This window comes from Dromiciops gliroides, chromosome 2 (genome assembly GCF_019393635.1).
Source record: "Dromiciops gliroides isolate mDroGli1 chromosome 2, mDroGli1.pri, whole genome shotgun sequence".
Taxonomy (NCBI): domain Eukaryota; kingdom Metazoa; phylum Chordata; class Mammalia; order Microbiotheria; family Microbiotheriidae; genus Dromiciops; species Dromiciops gliroides.
Window position 1 is genome coordinate 659,000,780 of NC_057862.1, and position 17,355 is coordinate 659,018,134.

General features: G+C 46.8%; 1 protein-coding gene across 1 annotated transcript in view; it reads left to right on the plus strand.

Annotated features, from left to right (window-relative positions):
- The first annotated feature begins 1,263 nt into the window (after positions 1 to 1,263).
- The window catches only part of CNGB1 (cyclic nucleotide gated channel subunit beta 1), a 99,667-nt gene continuing 83,575 nt past the window's right edge, over positions 1,264 to 17,355 (plus strand). Inside the window, exons 1-11 of the mRNA XM_043981231.1 lie at positions 1,264 to 1,290; positions 2,313 to 2,615; positions 3,048 to 3,105; positions 3,362 to 3,431; positions 5,347 to 5,461; positions 5,587 to 5,629; positions 7,951 to 7,990; positions 9,246 to 9,333; positions 13,650 to 13,689; positions 14,015 to 14,189; positions 14,943 to 15,015. Coding sequence (XP_043837166.1) covers positions 1,264 to 1,290; positions 2,313 to 2,615; positions 3,048 to 3,105; positions 3,362 to 3,431; positions 5,347 to 5,461; positions 5,587 to 5,629; positions 7,951 to 7,990; positions 9,246 to 9,333; positions 13,650 to 13,689; positions 14,015 to 14,189; positions 14,943 to 15,015 — 1,032 coding nt within the window. The remainder of the gene's footprint in view (positions 1,291 to 2,312; positions 2,616 to 3,047; positions 3,106 to 3,361; positions 3,432 to 5,346; positions 5,462 to 5,586; positions 5,630 to 7,950; positions 7,991 to 9,245; positions 9,334 to 13,649; positions 13,690 to 14,014; positions 14,190 to 14,942; positions 15,016 to 17,355) is intronic.

A 17,355-nucleotide genomic window follows, 5' to 3' on the forward strand; every position in this document is an offset into this window, starting at 1 on the left:
ACTCTCCCCACTATGGTCCTCAGTCTCTTCATCCTGTCCCTGTCTCTTCTGTTGAGGAAAGTATCCGATAAACTATTTCGCAATACCATGAATAACTTTTTTTTTTAAACTTTATCTAATTCACTTCAAGTGGTTAGAACTTAAAAAAATTTTTTGGGTGGGGCAATGAGGGTTAAGTGACTTGCCCAGGGTCACACAGCCAGTAAGTGTCAAGTGTCTGAGGCCAGATTTGAACTCAGGTCCTCCTGAATCCAGGGCCAGTGCTTTATCCACTGCGCCACCTAGCCACCCCCATGAATAACTTTTAAAACATATAGTTTAAAGGAGGTTGGTGGGAAAGGACTCTAGAGGTTCCCTCCAAGGGAGCAACACCCTAATGCTATAATTTTAGACACCAGAGGAAGAGATGTTTTGGGGCAAGGTAATTTTCCATAGCCTGAAGCAGAGCTTAGATTGGGTCAGAACTGTAACAAGGGTGGGGCATCTTGGCCTTTGGCCCAGAGCTCCAAATTTAGAGGGCACTTGTATGACTTCAGCAAGTAGAAACAACCAGGTTTAGCACAAATAGGAAAGCTCCCAGGTGGGCACTTCAACCTCTTCTCTCCCCTACTGCATTATCCTCAGGTATTCTCCCTGGTCCTGTCACTCCCTGCATCTTCCCCTGGGCAGCCCCTGCAGAAAGAGCACTGAGTGTCTCTGGATCTCTCTCCTCAGAGGCTGGTGTCCTCAGTGCCTCAGCCTATAATGGGATCCTGCGTCCTGAGGTGCTTGGTGTCTCTGTCTCTCTGGCTCTGCCTCTTGTCTTCTTTTACCTCCCCCCAACTGAATTTCTCTTTAAAAAGTTGATTTCCAGGCAGCCAGTGTTTTATGTGCCAGTACTTTTAGGAAAGTTCTGGAGAGGGGCATTTAGAATTATAGCATCACAGATTTAGATCCAGAAGGGACCTTAGAAGCCATTTAGTTCAACCCTCTTATTTATATTTTTTTTCTTTTTCTCCTCTATTTCTTTATTTTTCCCTCTTCTTTACATTTGAGGAAACTGAGGCACAGGGAGTTTAAAGTGACTTGTCCAGGATGACACACCTAATAAGCATCTGAGGTGGTATTTGAACTCGGGTCCTCATAACTCCAAGCCCAGTGCTCTACTCATTGCACCATACTGCCACAAAAATCAGTTAGCTCATGTAATGACTTGTCCAAAGTCACACAGTTAATAAGGTAGCAGAGACAGGGGAAAGTTTATGACAATGTTCAATAACCATAATGGCCACTTTTGGGAGCTATAGAAGGGTAAAATAGGGTAATTAATTTATCAGGTTCTTCATTAATTGGGCTTCTAGACATCTAGAGAGGAGCAGGCAGAGTGGGAAGGATCCAGAATCCAGAGAGTGAGCTTCAGGGAATATAGAAAGAGAGATTTGGAAGGGAGGGGACTCATACTTAGTCTTGTACCTCTCTGGTGTGTTTCTATGTCACATTGTGTCTTATGCTTCAAGACATGGTGGTGCCTGCCCCTCTACTAGAATGTAAGCTTCGTGAGAGCAGCTATCTTGCCTCATCCAAGCTTTGAATTACTCCTAGTAGGGTGCTGAACAACAGATGCTTCCAAATGTTTCTTGAATGAATGAATGAGTGAGTGAGTGAGTGAGTGAGTGAATGAATGAGTGAGTGAGTGAGTGAATGAATGAGTGAATGAGGGAGTGAGTGAGTGAGTGAATGAATGAATGAATGAGTGAGTGAATGAGTGAGTGAGTGAGTGAGTGAGTGAGTGAGTGAGTGAGTGAGTGAGTGAGTGAGTGAGTGAGAAGGGAGAGTGTATGACCAGGGGGTCTGGGGAAAACTTTATATAGTGTAGGCTTCTGTAGCCAGGCCTCCCAAAGACAGATCCAGACGGTTCAAGGGACACTATTTCCCACTATTATGCAGATAAGTCCGGTATTGGGTTTGAGGTTCTGGGTTCTAGAGCTGGCATCTAGACCAACTGTCTCATTATACAGATAAGGAGACCAAGGCCCCCAAAAGTTGGGGATCTAGACACCTAGAGGTGACTTACCTGAAGTCATACAGCTAGTAAGTGGCTAAGTAGGATTTGAACCCAGGTCTCCTTGACTCCAGCTTCAGTATTCTTTCCATTGTATAACTACCTCTATTCATTGAGTCATAATCACAGAAATAGTCATACGGGGAATGGAGTCTGGGGAGGAAGGGAGTGAATAGGATAAACACAATACGGGGCCTACTAGGGCAAGCAGGGAGTGCTTCAGCTCCGTCTCCCCTGATTGGGATAAGAGCGATCCTTTGCTCTCTCCCAGAATGGGAGTGTGACCCGCTGTGGCTCCCGCCAGCCCCCAAAGGCGGGAGGCCACCATTTCCAAGTTCAGGCCTCTGTGGCAGGTGGTATGGGCAACAAATTGCCTGGGGGGAAACTGAAGTCTAAATTCTTCCTCTTTCGAGGTGAAGGGATGTTCAGCTGGATCGAGAGAGTGTTGCCTCAGCCCCCGGGGACCCCCCAGAAGATCGGGGCAGAGGAGGGGGCAAAACTCGAGCTGGAAGCAGCACCTGCAGAGCTACAGTTGGAGGAGGCCCAGCCGGTGAGGGAAGAGGAGCCGGAGGAGGTAAAGTTGGGGGGTTTTCGGGGGTGCCCCACACCCCAGGCTCACAGTTTTAGAGAGCACTGGAAGGAAACAAGCCAGGGAGGTCAAATGTCACGTCATGCCGCTGAGTGTCTGAGGTAGGATTCACACCCAAGTCTTCCTTACTTCGAGTCTGGTGCTCTACCTATTGGACTTCCGAGCTGTCTCAGAACAGCTAGGTGGTGGAAGGAAGCTGCTAAAACCCAGCACAGAAGGCCAGATTCCCCAGACTAAGAACAGTTCTTTCTATGTTGCCTTAATGTTTGCTCACAATAGCCCTGTGATGTCACCAGTAGTGGCGTGATTATTCCCATTTAACAGATGAGAGACGTGAGTCAGTGAACCCCTACCTTGACACGGAGCCGTGGAAGGGGAGCTGGGGATTCTGATCCCTTTCTCTTGGACTCTCCCCAGGCTCCAAGGGAACCACCCAGAGGTGCAGAAATGCCTCCCCAGTGCCAGAGCCCAGAGGGTGAGTCCATGAAGTCCCCCAGGGGCCTCTGAGTCAATGCCTTGAGGGACAGATGAGGGGGGATAGAAGCAAAATGGTGACAGCCCCTCCCACTAACCTTTTAGAGCCAATAGATCTGGGCCATCCCCTTGTCCTGGTTCTCCAACACTTGAAGTATCCCCGGGGGCTCCTTCTTTTGACTTCAAACCCTACCCAAGAGAGCAGTTCAATGGCCTGGGAAGGCCGTACATCAATGTCATGCTTGTGCTTTTCCTAGTCCCCCAGGAGACTGTGGAGTCGCTGCCTACATCAGATTCAGCCCATGGTCCTCTGGTTCCTGTGAACAGGTACCTTCGCTCTCAGGGGATTCATGTACTATCAAGGGCCGGGGCTGAAAGGAAATAGATGCTTTCTTAGAGCATGGGATGTGTGTGTGTGTGTGTGTGTGTGTGTGTGTGTGTGTGTGTTGGGGGGCGGGGTTGGATCGGAACCAAGGCATGCAGCTATTTACGGGCAAAGACCTCAAAGATTTTTTTAAAATGGCTGCTATTCCCCAATAGGTGGAGTGATAATGTTTCTTAGGGCTGAACACCAAAAATAGACTGGTTCCACAAAATAAGTAACCTCTCTGATCTATCTCCATACAACAGCCAAGTGGAGATGAACAAAGAATAGGTCTTCCCATGCCACTTCTCTCCTCAAGAATCTTCAGTGTTTCCCTATGGCTTCTAATATAAAATGCAAATCACTCTGCTTAGTATTTAAAGCCATTAACAATCTGTCTTCCCAAGCTCAGAATGTACTCCTTCCTAGCTTCCACGTAGAGTTCTTGCTTCCTTCAAAGCTTATCTCAAGAGCTATGCCTTACAGAAACCCTATTCTGATTCTCCACCCACTCCAATTGCTACTCTCCTGATAGAATTAGGTTTCATATGTGTACGTGTCACCTCCCCCTCCCCTATCCCCACACTGAATATTTCTTGAGGTCAGGGTCTCTTGTTTTTGCATTCAGAGCATCTAGCATACAGTCAGTCCTTAGTACATGCTTGCTAGTATTTATATAGTGCTTTATGTTTTACAAAGCACTTTATGTATGTCCCCTCATTTGATTCTCAAAACAAGCCTGTGAGTTGTACTAGATGCAGGATTTGAACCTGGTTCTTTTGCCTCCAAATCCAGCAATCACTGGGTGCACCTTTTAGACAGATTTCTAAGGTCTCTTCCAGCTGTAAATCCCGGGTGCTGTGCTCCTTACAGCATGAGGTTTTCATGGGCTGGAATGAAGTCCTGAATCTAGAACTGGAAGAGTCCTCAGAGGTCATTAAGTCCCACTGTCTCATTTTACAGTCTCAGAGAGGCTGAGTCACATAAAGAGTAGGAGTCAGAATAGGAACTCAGGTACCGTGTCTCCATCTCCCACCCTCAGGGAGGACTTTCTGGAGTAGACAGTACTTGTTCTAGTTCTTAGAGGGTTGGGGGGAGAGGTCCTGGCTGGGGGTGGAGGGCTTCATTGACTAGAGAGGCATGTGCTGAATGAAGAGACTAGTCTGCCTTGAGACAGAGCGTATCCAAGTAGGAGGCTGTGGAAGATGAAGTTGGAAAGGGAGGGCAGGTCAGTTGTTGGAGGGTGTGGAATGGCTGGGAGCCAAGAGCAGAATTCCCAGGGGAAGAAGGGCCATGGCCTATCATTGATGAGTATGGGAGGAGGGGGAAATGAGAACACGGGTTCTTAACCTTTATTGTGTCATGCCCCCTTTTACAGTCTGGTGAAGCTTATGGATTTCCCCAGAATAATGTTTTTATTTTTATTTATTCATTCATTCATTCATTCATTCATCCATTCATCCATTTATTTATTTACTTATTCATTCATTCATTCATTTATTTATTTATTTAGCGGGTCAATGAGGGGTAAGTGACTTGCCCAGGGTCACACATCTAGTAAGTGTCAAGTGTCTGAGGTTGGATTTGAACTCAGGTCCTCCTGAATCTAAGGCTGGTGCTTTATCCACTGCGCCACCTAGCTGCCCCCAGAATAATGGTTTTAAGTACATTCAATACAGCAGAAATTACAAAGGAAACCAAATATATTGAAAGAAAGATGAATTTTTTCCCCATCCAAGTTCACAGAATCCCTGAAATCTACCCCTGCTTAAGAACTCGTGGCCTAGAAGATGCAGTGATGGGAGGGGGGAGTGATGGAGTGGGGAGGATTGGTGGCTTCTGATCTATCTGTTCTTATGGCTTTTGTCCTTCCAACAGGGCCAGTGGATGGGTCCTGAGCTTAATGACAAAGGGGCTGCAGAGGGTGGTCCCACAGCCTCCCCAAACCCTGATAGTCCAGAACTTGGAAGGCAACGCCAATGTTCCTGATGAGGTACCTAAGGGGAACCCAATGTGGGGTATGAGGTGCTGAGGTTCCTGCCTCAGTGATTTTTGAAATGGAAGATGATTTTAAGGCAAGTAGTCTTGAGCCTTTCTCAGTTATCTGTCCCCCTGCAGGCTGGAGCACAGGCCCTTGGGAATGAAGAAACATCAGGTCCAGGTAAGGACCTATTGAACTGTTGTCTTCCTACTTTATTTCCTTTTATCCCCCTACTTTCTTCTTTTTTCCCCTCCCTCCCTCCTTCATTGATGGGTGAAGTCTGAAATAACTGAGGAAACAAAGATTCGAGCTTCCAAGCATATTAATTTGTTAAGCAAGGGACCAGACCTCCTCAGCTTGGTATTGGAACCTGAATATAAGGGGAAACAGATTTTTTGTTTTGTTTTGTTGAGGCAATTAGGGTTAAGTGAGTTGCCCAGGGTCACACAGCTAGTAAGTGTCAAGTGTTTGAGGTCAGATTTGAACTCAGGTCCTCCTGAATCCAGGGCCAATGCATTATCTACTGTGCCACCTAGCTGTCCCTGGGAAACAGATTTTTATGCATTTAAAAACCAGTTAATGGGATGTGATAAAGGGTTAGGTAATCTGATTTCTAATCAGAGGAAAGATCATAGATTTTCCAAGTTGGAGGGGGGAAACTGAACAGGTGCAATTCCCTAAATCAGAAAAATAGATGTGTCCCACTCCTTCCAAGTGTCTATATTTAATAAAAAACAAAATAAGGAAACAATAACTGATTGACCAATATGGGGCCAGTTTTCAGATAAGACACATGGACTGCTTGAGATGCACAATTGGGAGAAAACTCTTTGCATCAGTCTTTGGATCTGACTGGGATTCTGGTCAGCATAACCTTTGTCCTTAGTTAGGGGTCTCTAAGCAGTAGGTAGATGTGGCCCAGCTTCCCAGCCACACAGAGATAGGTTCAAATAATGCAATAAAGTTTTCTCACAATTCCCACAATTGAATACAATTTTCTCATGACAGAAATTGGACTAGACTCATAATTGGATAGAAAGGGCACTGAAGGCTAAGCTCCAGAATTGAGTCACAAGATGGATTCAGTTTGGTTCACACAATTCTCACTATTCCCTCCTTCCCTTCTCTTTTCCTCCCTTCCTTCCTTCTGTCCCCTCTTTTTCCTTTCCTTTCCTTTCCTTTCCTTTCCTTTCCTTTCCTTTCCTTTCCTTTCCTTTCCTTTCCTTTCCTTTCCTTTCCTTTCCTTTCCTTTCCTTTCCTTTCCTTTCCTTTCCTTTCCTTTCCTTTCCTTTCCTTCCCTTCCCTTCCCTTCCCTTCCCTTCCCTTCCCTTCCCTTCCCTTCCCTTCCCTTCCCTTCCCTTCCCTTCCCTTCCCTTCCCTTCCCTTCCCTTCCCTTCCCTTCCCTTCCCTTCCCTTCCCTTCCCTTCCCTTCCCTTCCCTTCCCTTCCCTTCCCTTCCCTTCCCTTCCCTTCCCTTCCCTTCCCTTCCCTTCCCTTCCCTTCCCTTCCCTTCCCTTCCCTTCCCTTCCCTTCCCTTCCCTTCCCTTCCCTTTCCTTTCCTTTCCTTTCCTTTCCTTTCCTTTCCTTTCCTTTCCTTTCTCCTCCCTTCTTTCCTTCCTTCCTTCCTTTCTTCCTTCCTTTCTTCCTTCCATCCTTCCTTCTTTTCCTCCCCCTTATCTGATTTACTATAGTAACCTGGCACGATTCTGAGTGAAGGGCCCATAAGAGAGATATATCTCTCTATATCTATCCAGATAATATAGATACATGTAAATATGTATGCATGTAAGTATATACACTCATTTTGTTGGGGAGACACAGAGACAGACAGACAGACAGAGAGAGGGAGGGAGAGAGAGAGTGAGAGTGAGAGCAAGAGAGAGCGAGAGCGAGAGCTAGAGTAAGAGCGAGAGAGGGTGGGGTTCCTCACTTTCTGAATGAGGCTAGTTTGAGTGGCTGGTACCAGTTCATGTGTTCCTCAGGCATACACTAATCAGTGTGTTGATGGAGAGAGGGAGCCAGCCTTCATTTCACCTCTGAAGTGGATAATATACATGGTGAGGCACCAGGGGTGTGGTGGAATGAGAGTTAGTTTGGCAGCCAGGCAGACCTGGAGGCAAATCTCTTCTGACACCTCTGACGTGCTGGCTGTGTGACTATGGGCAAGTCACTCAGCCCCTCAGTACTCTAATCAACTCCTTGAGACTTTCAAGTTGTTGAGAAGATACTGAGCTGCACTGGGAGAGGGAATTTCTTTACCTGGTAGTTTTTCTCAGGTTTAGTCCTAATCCTTAGTACATATGGATAATTAAGAGCCGATCACTTGTTCTTTCCCAACGCTGCTAAGGCATCTGGGCTTCTGAGACTTGAGCGTAAGCCCTCCAAGGCAAAGGGACTATATCTCTTTAGCTTTCTCTGATAGGTGTGCAGACCACAGTCCCCAGGTACCTGAAGAGGTGCCGAACCTACCTTCTGATCCCTTTTGGTTTATTATCCTTGTAGGGCTGGTGCCAAATGACAACACTGACAGCCAGGATAAAGGGTAAGTCTCCAAACCCATGACCCCAGAGACCTGGACCTCAGTTGTGGGGAAAGTGGTGTCTTCAGAGGCATGAGTGCCTTCTCTGTGTCCATCCATGTGACTCATGGATTGCCGTCAGAGATGGCTGCATATTCTGATGGGTTAGACAGGTTGAGTGTGCTAAAGGGAGATGGGGGCTTTGGAGTATCTTCTAGTTGGACCTTGCTCTGAGAGTCTACTCCCTGGCTCTTGGTCAGCATGATGTCTAATAGAAACCCGGGACTGGGAGTCAAGAGATGGAGGAGGCGAAGTAAAGGTAGTTAGTAAGCGGGCGGAGTTGAGACTTGAACCTACATCTCTGAACTTTAAGACCAGAGATGTTTTCATTATAACATGCTGCCTCTATCTTTCACACTTCCGGTATAGGGGGCTTATTAGTATCACTAGAATGTATCAGGGTGTATGGGGTGTTCAGGGAGGAGCAGCGCTTCTGGTATGAGGGCTTACTGAGCCCTTTTCAAGACTATTCATCATCCGCCTTTGATGTCCACCTGTCACTCAGCTCTCACCTGTGGCTCCAAGAAGCCATAGCACGTGCAGAGGCCACACCCCCATAAAACTTTCTCAGCAAATGGGCTAAACCAGGATGAGGGTAACCCACAGACCTCAAATCTGTCAGTGAGTGAGTTAGTGGGAAGTCTTCCTCCAAGTACATGAAGAGTTTCCCTGGCGGAATGGGCAGATGAGAACAATTTATTCCAATGGCCGAGAAGGTGGCTGAAGCCGACTCTGTGGAGCGCTCATTGAGCCGACTCTGTGGAGCGCTTATTGGCCAGACATGGAAGACTCCAAGGTCATTCACTGCCTCCCAGGCCATTGCTGGGTGTCCTGACTTTTGTCCTGCCACTGGACTTCAGCGACTCTGGAGGAGAGAGTGAGGCTGAGGACTTTGTGCGACTCTGCCTCACTTCAATCCTATTCACCCACCAGTCAAGACACCACCCCATGATATTGTTGCTCCTCTTCTAAAACAAAGGACAAATGACAGCAGCAGGGGTATAGAAGAAAGATAGGAGTCAAGATGGACCCCAACACTGGCTGGGAGGAAAGCAGGAAGGGGATTGAGTCACTCTGTCTGCCTCAGTTTCCTCAATTATAAAATGAAGATAATAGCGCCTGCCTTCAAGGGTTGTTGTTAGGATCAAATGAGAGAATATTAAGCACAGAGTAAGTGCTTAATAAATGCTTGCGCCCTCCCTCCCCTCTTTTTTTACAGGGCTGGAAAAAGAGTTATCAAGTGGCTGGTGCGGGGTTTGGAGAAAGTGCTGCCGCAGCCTCCACCCCAGCTCCTGAAAATTTCTGAGGTGAGTGAGAGGAAGATCCTTCCCTGGGGCAACAGAAGAGAACTAGTGGGAGCAGACAAGCTGTGCCCCTTCACCACTTCACAAGGCATAACTAGGGTGGGGTGATCTGGGCTTTGTCTTAGGCTACCAAGTTTAGAAAGTGCTTCTTTTAGAGAGTTTCTAAGCTTTGGCAGCTAGGTGTCACAGTGGATAGAGTGCAGGCCCTGAAGTCAAGAGAACCTGAGTTCAAATCTCACCTCAGACACTAGCAGTGTGACCCTGGGCAAGTCATTTCATCCCAATTCCCTTAAGACATCCAGGGCCATCTCCAGTCATCCTGCCTTCTATCTTGTCACTGGACCCAGATGGCTCTGGAGGGGAGAGTGAGGTTGGTGACCTTGCACAGCCCTCCCTCACTTAAATCCAATTCACTGCAGATCATGACATCACCCCCATGTCATGGTCCTCTTCAAGATCAAAGGACAAACAGCAACAAGGTTTGGCAGCATAGAAACAAGTCAGCACCTGGTTAGAGATCATAATCAGCTGACAAAAGGAAGCTTTCCAGGTGGCATGATGTTGGAGTGACCTTTTCCTTCAGCTTACCCTTCTGCCCCTCACCCCCAGAAGGGGCAACAAGCCAGTTTCCCGGCTTTTATTTATTTATTTATTTTTGGTGAGGCAATTGGGGTTAAGTGACTTGCCCAGGGTCACACAGCTAGTAAGTGTCAAGGGTCTGAGTCTGGATTTGAACTCAGGTCCTCCTGAATCCAGGGCCGGTGCTCTATCCACTGCACCACCTAGCTGCCCTGTGGTTTCCCAGCTTTTCTATCTCCCTGCTGTGGGTCTTGATTCATCTTTCCTCCCCTCTATCTGAGGGCACCTTTTGGCCACTTGCCCTAAGGTATAATTTGCAGTGTTCAGCCCATGTGCAAAAGATTCCTAGTTATAGTTCTGATCCCATCACCCATAGCTTTGTCAATACTTTCAAGCAGACTGGCATCAGAGGGAAGGCTTGGTGGGTTGTCAAAGGAGCAAGAGAATCTTACAAGACTTCTTCATTCTGGCTTCTTGGGTGCTGCTGCTGATGCCTCAGTTTCTACATCTGTAAAATGATGAGGGTTAGACTAGAGGATCTCTGAGATCCATAGAGGGGAAAGTGGCTGGGCTGCTGGTGTTTGTCAAGAGGCATTGAAGAAGGGACACCTAGACCAACAGGGCAATAGTATTTACCCTCTGCCTGACCATCAAGAAGCAGAAAACTCATTGAATCAAAGTGCTTGTAGGATCATAGATTTAGAGTTAGAGGGAACCTTGGAGGTCCTTTCATCCAACCCCCACATTTTACAAATGTGGAAACCGAGGCACCAGGAGGTTGAGAAGTGATCTCAACTCAGCAGTACATGGGGCCTACACGGAAATGGACCATGTATTAGGGCATAAAAACCTTATAACCAGATGCAGAAAAGCAGAAATAGTAAACACATCATCTTCAGATCATAATGCAACAAAAATGACATTCAATAGGGGCAGCTAGGTGGCGCAGTGGATAGAGCACCGGCCCTGGAGTCAGGAGTACCTGAGTTCAAATCCGGCCTCAGACACTTAACACTTACTAGCTGTGTGACCCTGGGCAAGTCACTTAACCCCAATTGCCTCACTTAAAAAAAAATGACATTCAATAATGGACAATTGAAAGAAAGATTACAAATCAATTGGAAATTAAATAATTTGAGCCTAAAAAACAAGTGGGTTGGGCAGCCAGGTAGCACAATGGATAAAGCACTGGCCCTGGATTCAGGAGTTCCTGAGTTCAAATCCAGCCTCAGACACTTGACACTTACTGGCTGTGTGACCCTGGGCAAGTCACTTAACCCCCATTGCCCCGCAAAGAAAGAAAAACAAAACAAAACAAAACAAAAACCAAGTGGGTCAAAGAACAAATCATAGAAACAATCGATGATTTCATTAAAGAAAATGGCAATGATGAGATGACATGTCAAAATTTAGGGGATGCAGCCAAAGTGGTTCTTAGGGGGAAATTTGTATCCCTAACTGCTTACATCAATAAAATAGAGAAAAAGCAGATCAATGAATGGGACATACAACTAAAAAAACTAGAACATGGAAGGGGCCTAAAAATCCTATAGTCTAAAACCTCACATGCTATAGATTTGTGGGTGGTTGAGAAGGGACCTCAGAGATCCTTTACAGATATGGAAACTGAGGCTCCCAGAGGTTGAGCGACTTGCCCAAGGTCTTGAAGCTTATTAATAAATGTCAGAGGGGCAGCTAGATGGTGCAGTGGATAGAGCACCGGCCCTGGAGTCAGGAGTACCTGAGTTCAAATCCAGCCTCAGATGCTTAATATTTACTAGCTGTGTGACCCCGGGCAAGTCACTTAACCCCAATTGCCTCACTAAAAACACACACACACACACACACACACACACACACACACAAATAAATAAAAATAAATGTTGGAAATAGGGTTCAAACCCAGGTTTCCCAAATCCTAGTCTCGTTTTCTTTCCACTAACTGGCCTTGCCTCAATCAGCAAATCTTTGTTGAATGCCTACTATGTGCTCAGCCCTATGCTTAGTCAAGGCACACTGTAGGGGAATAGACAGGGGGGAAGTAAGACACATGGAAGAGACAGAAGGTTGCTCCTCATCTACACACATGGCAATTTGAAGACAGCACAAGATAGGGTCATATCCAGAATAATGAAGCAAATAGTGGCAAAGGAGTTCAGAGAAGGGAGAGATCAATGTGTAACTGAAGGAATCAAGGAAACTTCTGGGAGGAGGTGGGGACCCGGGACAAGCTTTAAAGGATGGGTGTGATTTAAATATTAAGAAGAAAACAGGGGTAGCTAGGTGGCACAGTGGATAAAGCACCTGAGTTCAAATCTGGCCTCTGACACTTGACACTTACTAGCTGTGTGACCTTGGGCAAGTCACTTAACCCTCATTGCCCTTCTCCCCCCCCCAAAAAAAAAAGAAGAAGAAAAAGAGAGCAGAGAAAGGTCGTTCCATGCAAAATACAATGAAGGGCTTTTTTTCTTCAGTATATTAGTATTTAGAGCTTGAAGGGACCTTAGAAGCTGTGTTCCCCCTTCCCTCCCTGCCATTTTAGAGATGAGAAGATGAAGCCCAGAGGGGTTAAGTAGTCACGGTGGGTGGTAGGTGGAAGAACTGGGTCCAACCAGTCATACCAGTAAGAACTGGGGTTTGAACCCCTTTATCTTCTGACCAGATTCAGGCCTCTTTCCATGATCCCACACGTCCCTCTCTTGGTGGGTATAGGGAAAGAAGGAAGGGATCAGGGGAGGATCAAGCAGATATTAGTTTTCTGGTAGCCTCACGCTTTTTGAGTTGTCAACAAGCAATTATAAAGCACCTACTATGTGCCAGGCACCGTGCCAAATGCTCAGGTTACAAAGAAAGGTGAAAAGACAGTCCCTGACCTGAAGGAGACAACATGTGTCTTGAGAGGCTTAAGTTCTTCCATCCATGCTGTGTGTCTATGTCCCCATCCAGTTTGCTTATTTGTGGGCATGGGCGTATATAATGATGGCGGATCTGGTAAGAACAAAGCTTTTGCCTTTGACCCAAATGGGTCCAAGTCCAATGGTCTGTGTGCCCTTGGGCAAGTCTCCTCCACTCTGTGGACCTCTGAGCACCAGGTGTCCCTTCTGGCCCTGACAATTTATGACCAATGAGTGGATGGCAAGACCCTACTCCTGGGATCCTCATTTAGCCCTCCATTTTTCCCAACTCTTAATCTCTCATGAGGTCTGGAAGTTTGGGTGTGAGCATTATTCCAGCAGACCTTATGGGAATTGAGGGCCCTCAGAATTACATGGTGACTATGTTCTCTGGAAGTGGGGAGTTTTCATGTAGTTAGGCTGGGTTGAAGCTGTAATTAAAATTCACAAGGCCTTGGTTAGAGGCATTTTAAAAGCCCCCAGTGGGGGGCTGACCTTTCCACAACCAACCTGAGCTTTATGGTCATTTCACCGAAGTCTGCGAAGTTTCTTGTCATGGATATTTTTTTTTTTGAGAGTCAATGGGGGTTAAGTGACTTGCCCAGGGTCATACAACTAGTAAGTGTTAAGTGTCTGAGGCTGGATTTGAACTCAGGTCCTCCTGAATCCAGGGCCAGTGCTCTATCCACTGCGCCACCTAGCTACCCCCCATGGATATGTTTTGTGTGAGGGTCTGGGAGGATCATTAGGTGCCCAGTGGGTGGGGGCTCCACCCTTTGACCTAGTCCTGTGTGGTTGGATTGGATGGAGGTTTCCCAGTAATGCATGTTCTTGATGTTGATACAGGCAGCTTGTACTGGGCTTGGAGAAGCAGCTGCCGAGTCAGGTAAGGTTGATGATGGATGGGCTAACAGCTCCTGTTGGGGTGTGGATTTAGCAATGAAAGCATCAAGGGAGTTTGGGGGAAGGGGGGTAACTGGCCTGGACAGCTGAAAAGGGGGGACACTTATTCTAGAACTCAGTCAGCCTGGACTAGACCTGGGAGAAGGGAGTGCTGAGCAGACAAAATCAAACTAAGCTTTTCTTGGGTGGGGGGGGGTGGGGGGAGAGGGGCTTTATGGTATTTTTTCAGCACCCTTCCTGGGAGGGACTTGGGCAACTTGAAATCCTGACCCCATCAGTATTGTCATTGGTCCTTCTCTTTCTTCCAGTATCAGTTCCCCCACAAGCCCAACCAGAGCCTCAGGCGGAGGAAACAAGGCCCCCACCAGAGAATCCTACCCCGATGCCAGCTCCCCCAAAGCCTGAGGCACCATTCACAAAACAGGAGAGCCTTCCAGATACCCTGTCTGCCTCCTGCCTTCCTCCTGCAGGGGATCGTGCCAGGTGACTTGGTGAAGGGCTCAAATTTTCCAAGTTCCTAGAGGTTTCCCACTCATTCCAAAGCAGGAGGAAGAGGAGGAGAAAGAAAAGTAGGGTATGGGTGGGTAAGATCCAACCAAGTGAAATAAGACAGGGAAGGTTGGGGATAGCAACTTCCCTCTTTCCCCATCCAGGTCCAACTGAAACATGACACTGATTAGATAAGTGGGATAGTGACTAGAGGGCTAAGGAAGACCCTGTGTTCAAATCCTGCCTCTTACTGGCTGTGTGATCCTGGGCAAATCCCTTAACCTCCATTTGCCTCAGTTTCCTCATCCGTAAAATGGGGACAGTAATAAAATGGAGACCTATCTCTTAGGGTGGTTGTGAGAGTCAAATGAGATCATATTTGTAAAGTGCTTTGCAAACTGTAAATCATTATGTGCTAGCTATTATCATTGCATAGAAGTGTTAGCTATTACTTTTATTAGCTGTTTGATGGCACCCGTGAGCTGGCTTCCCCTGTCCTTCAAGAGCTCTGCCCTGCTCTTTTTTCTTCTCACACCTTTAAGCTCAGAAGGAAGATGAGTTTTGGGGAGTGCAGATACAGGGCCATGGAGGTAGAAGTTGGGGAAAGAGGGCTATTGACCAGAGCCCCTAGATCAGACTCTAGACCAAATCCCAGGGGACCTAGAATGAACCAGAGCAAGCAAGAAGCAGATGAGCAGGGATCACAGTCACCAGCATTGTTTCCAACGGGACTTTTCTGTCCACCAGGCTGATGGGATGGGTCAAGAGGAGACTGGAGATGGTGATTCCTCAGCCTGTTCCTCGGGGGAAGGTGATGCAGGTGAGTGGAGAGGCTTCTGACAGCAAGTGGCTTCCACAGTGATAATGTATGGCTCCTGGGGTAGATGAAGGGAGGAAAGACCCAGATCCTGAGTGCCAGCATTCCATTCCAGCAGCTACTGAGTTGGAATAGGAAGAATGCCGGTGGGTGTGTCATTGCTATAAAGAGAAACCTCCTTCTACCAATGCAGGTAGCACCTGCTCTATGATTGAGTGTCTTAGAGGGTTGGCCAGACCAGTGGAGTCACTTAAACAGAAATCAGGACCACACATAAAGATCCCTGCTAGTGCACTTAGGAAAAAAAACACTTATTAACATTATCTATGTTCTATTGCATTTGTATTTATTTCGGTTCTGGGGAGTGTTGTAAGTACTCTCTTTCTCATGGGGCTATTGCTGGGCCCTCAGAAGGGAGCCACGCAGATATCAGCATCTGTCAAGGCTTGTCACCCTGGTCCAATAGCTGGAATTTTTCTGTGGGGACTGGCACTAGGACCCAGAGCTGCACAGCCTCTTAAACCAGTCCATGTACCACAACTCCCAGGAAGTCAGCTCTCCATCCTCCCTCCCTCCCACTCACTCCCTAGTATTTTCTACTTGCCTGTTGTACACAGTCATAACTTCTTCTCTCCTTTCTCTTCTCTCCCATTTTACTTACTTCATTCACTAAATAATTCCATGACTGTTTTTTATAACCTGAAGTCTTCACTCCGGGTGGTTTTCCCCTTAAGGTTTTCAACCCTGAGTCTTTCTCCTCCAACTCTGAAGTTCTGTGATTCTTTGACCTCCATCCAATTCCATTCAACAATCCAATACACAATCTTCTGTCTGGCATTTAAAACCCTTCATAAAGGCAGCTAGGTGGCAGTGGAAAGAGCACCGGCCCTGGAGTCAGGAGGACCTGAGTTCAAATGTGGCCTCAGACCCTTGACACTTACTAGCTGTGTGACCCTGGGCAAGTCACTTAACCCCAATTGCCACACACACACACAAACAAACCCCCCCAACCCCCCTAAAAAACAACCCTTTATAGCTTAGTTCAAACCTTACTTTTCAGCCTCATGCGCCACTCCCCTCACATACCTTACTCTCTCTGTGGTTGGGCCAAACTGGCTACCTTGCTATTCACACACAATACTCCATCCCCTTCCTGTCTATAAGCCTTTGCATTGGCCATTCCCCCTTCTTGGGATGCCCTCCCTCCTCACTTCTGTCTCTTAAATTCTCTTTTTTCCTCCAAAGTTCAGCTGAAATGCTAACTTCTACTTGAAGTCTTCCCTGATCCCTTAGCTACCAGTCCCTCCCTTCTCAAAGTACCTTATATGTGATTATACAGACACATATATACATCTGTGCACACACATATATTTATATATACATTTATGTACATACATATATGTATGTATATGTAGTAAGTGCTTAATAAATGCTTGTTGATTGCTATAACAGGGAAAAATTAAGTACCTACTATGTGTCAGGCCTTCTGCTAAAGATATAAAACCAGGGGGCTGGGGTAGCTAGGTGGCGCAGTGGATAAAGCACTGGCCTTGGATTCAGAAGGACCTGAGCTCAATTCCAGCCTCAGACACTTGACACTTTCTAGCTGTATGACCCTGGGCAAGTCACTTAACCCTCATTGTCCTAAAAAAAAACCCCAGGGGGCAGCTAGGTGGCAGCTAAGTGTCACAGTGGATAAAGCACTGGCCCCAGATTCAGGAGGACCTGAGTTCAAATCCGGCCTCAGACACTTGACACTTATTAGCTGTGTGACTCTGGGCAAGTCACTTAACCCTCTTTGCCCTGATTAAAAAAAAAAAGATGTAAAACCAAAAATGAAATAGTTTCTACCCCAAGGAACTTATATTCTATTGTGGGTGGGGGTAGAAGGAAGGAGATGATTCAGAATAGGAAGCTAGTGAGGGTTCTTGAGCACAGGAGTTACATTATATTGAACTGTGTTTTAAGAAGATTGGTCTGTGCAGGTCAATGGAGGTGATGGAACCTAATGGTGAGAGAGGAGCCTTTAGCAATGATTAATTTTGTTTCTTTCTGATATTGTAGCAGCTGGAAGCACCCACTGAAAGCACCACACAGAACAGTAAGTGATTTGGGGGCCCTTTGATTGGGAGGGGCTCTTTGAGTTGGGTTTATTTGTGCCCTGTGGTGTGGGCCCATGTAAGCAAGGGGGCTATACCTGATCCAGCTTGATGCCCTATGTCATGAAATGACGTCTGTGATTCTTGGGAGGACCCATGCTGGATCATTTCAGGCTGGTGTTGATATGAGATAGTCTGATGATGGAGTTGTTTTAAAACCATCCTTATTAATAGAGGCCAGCTC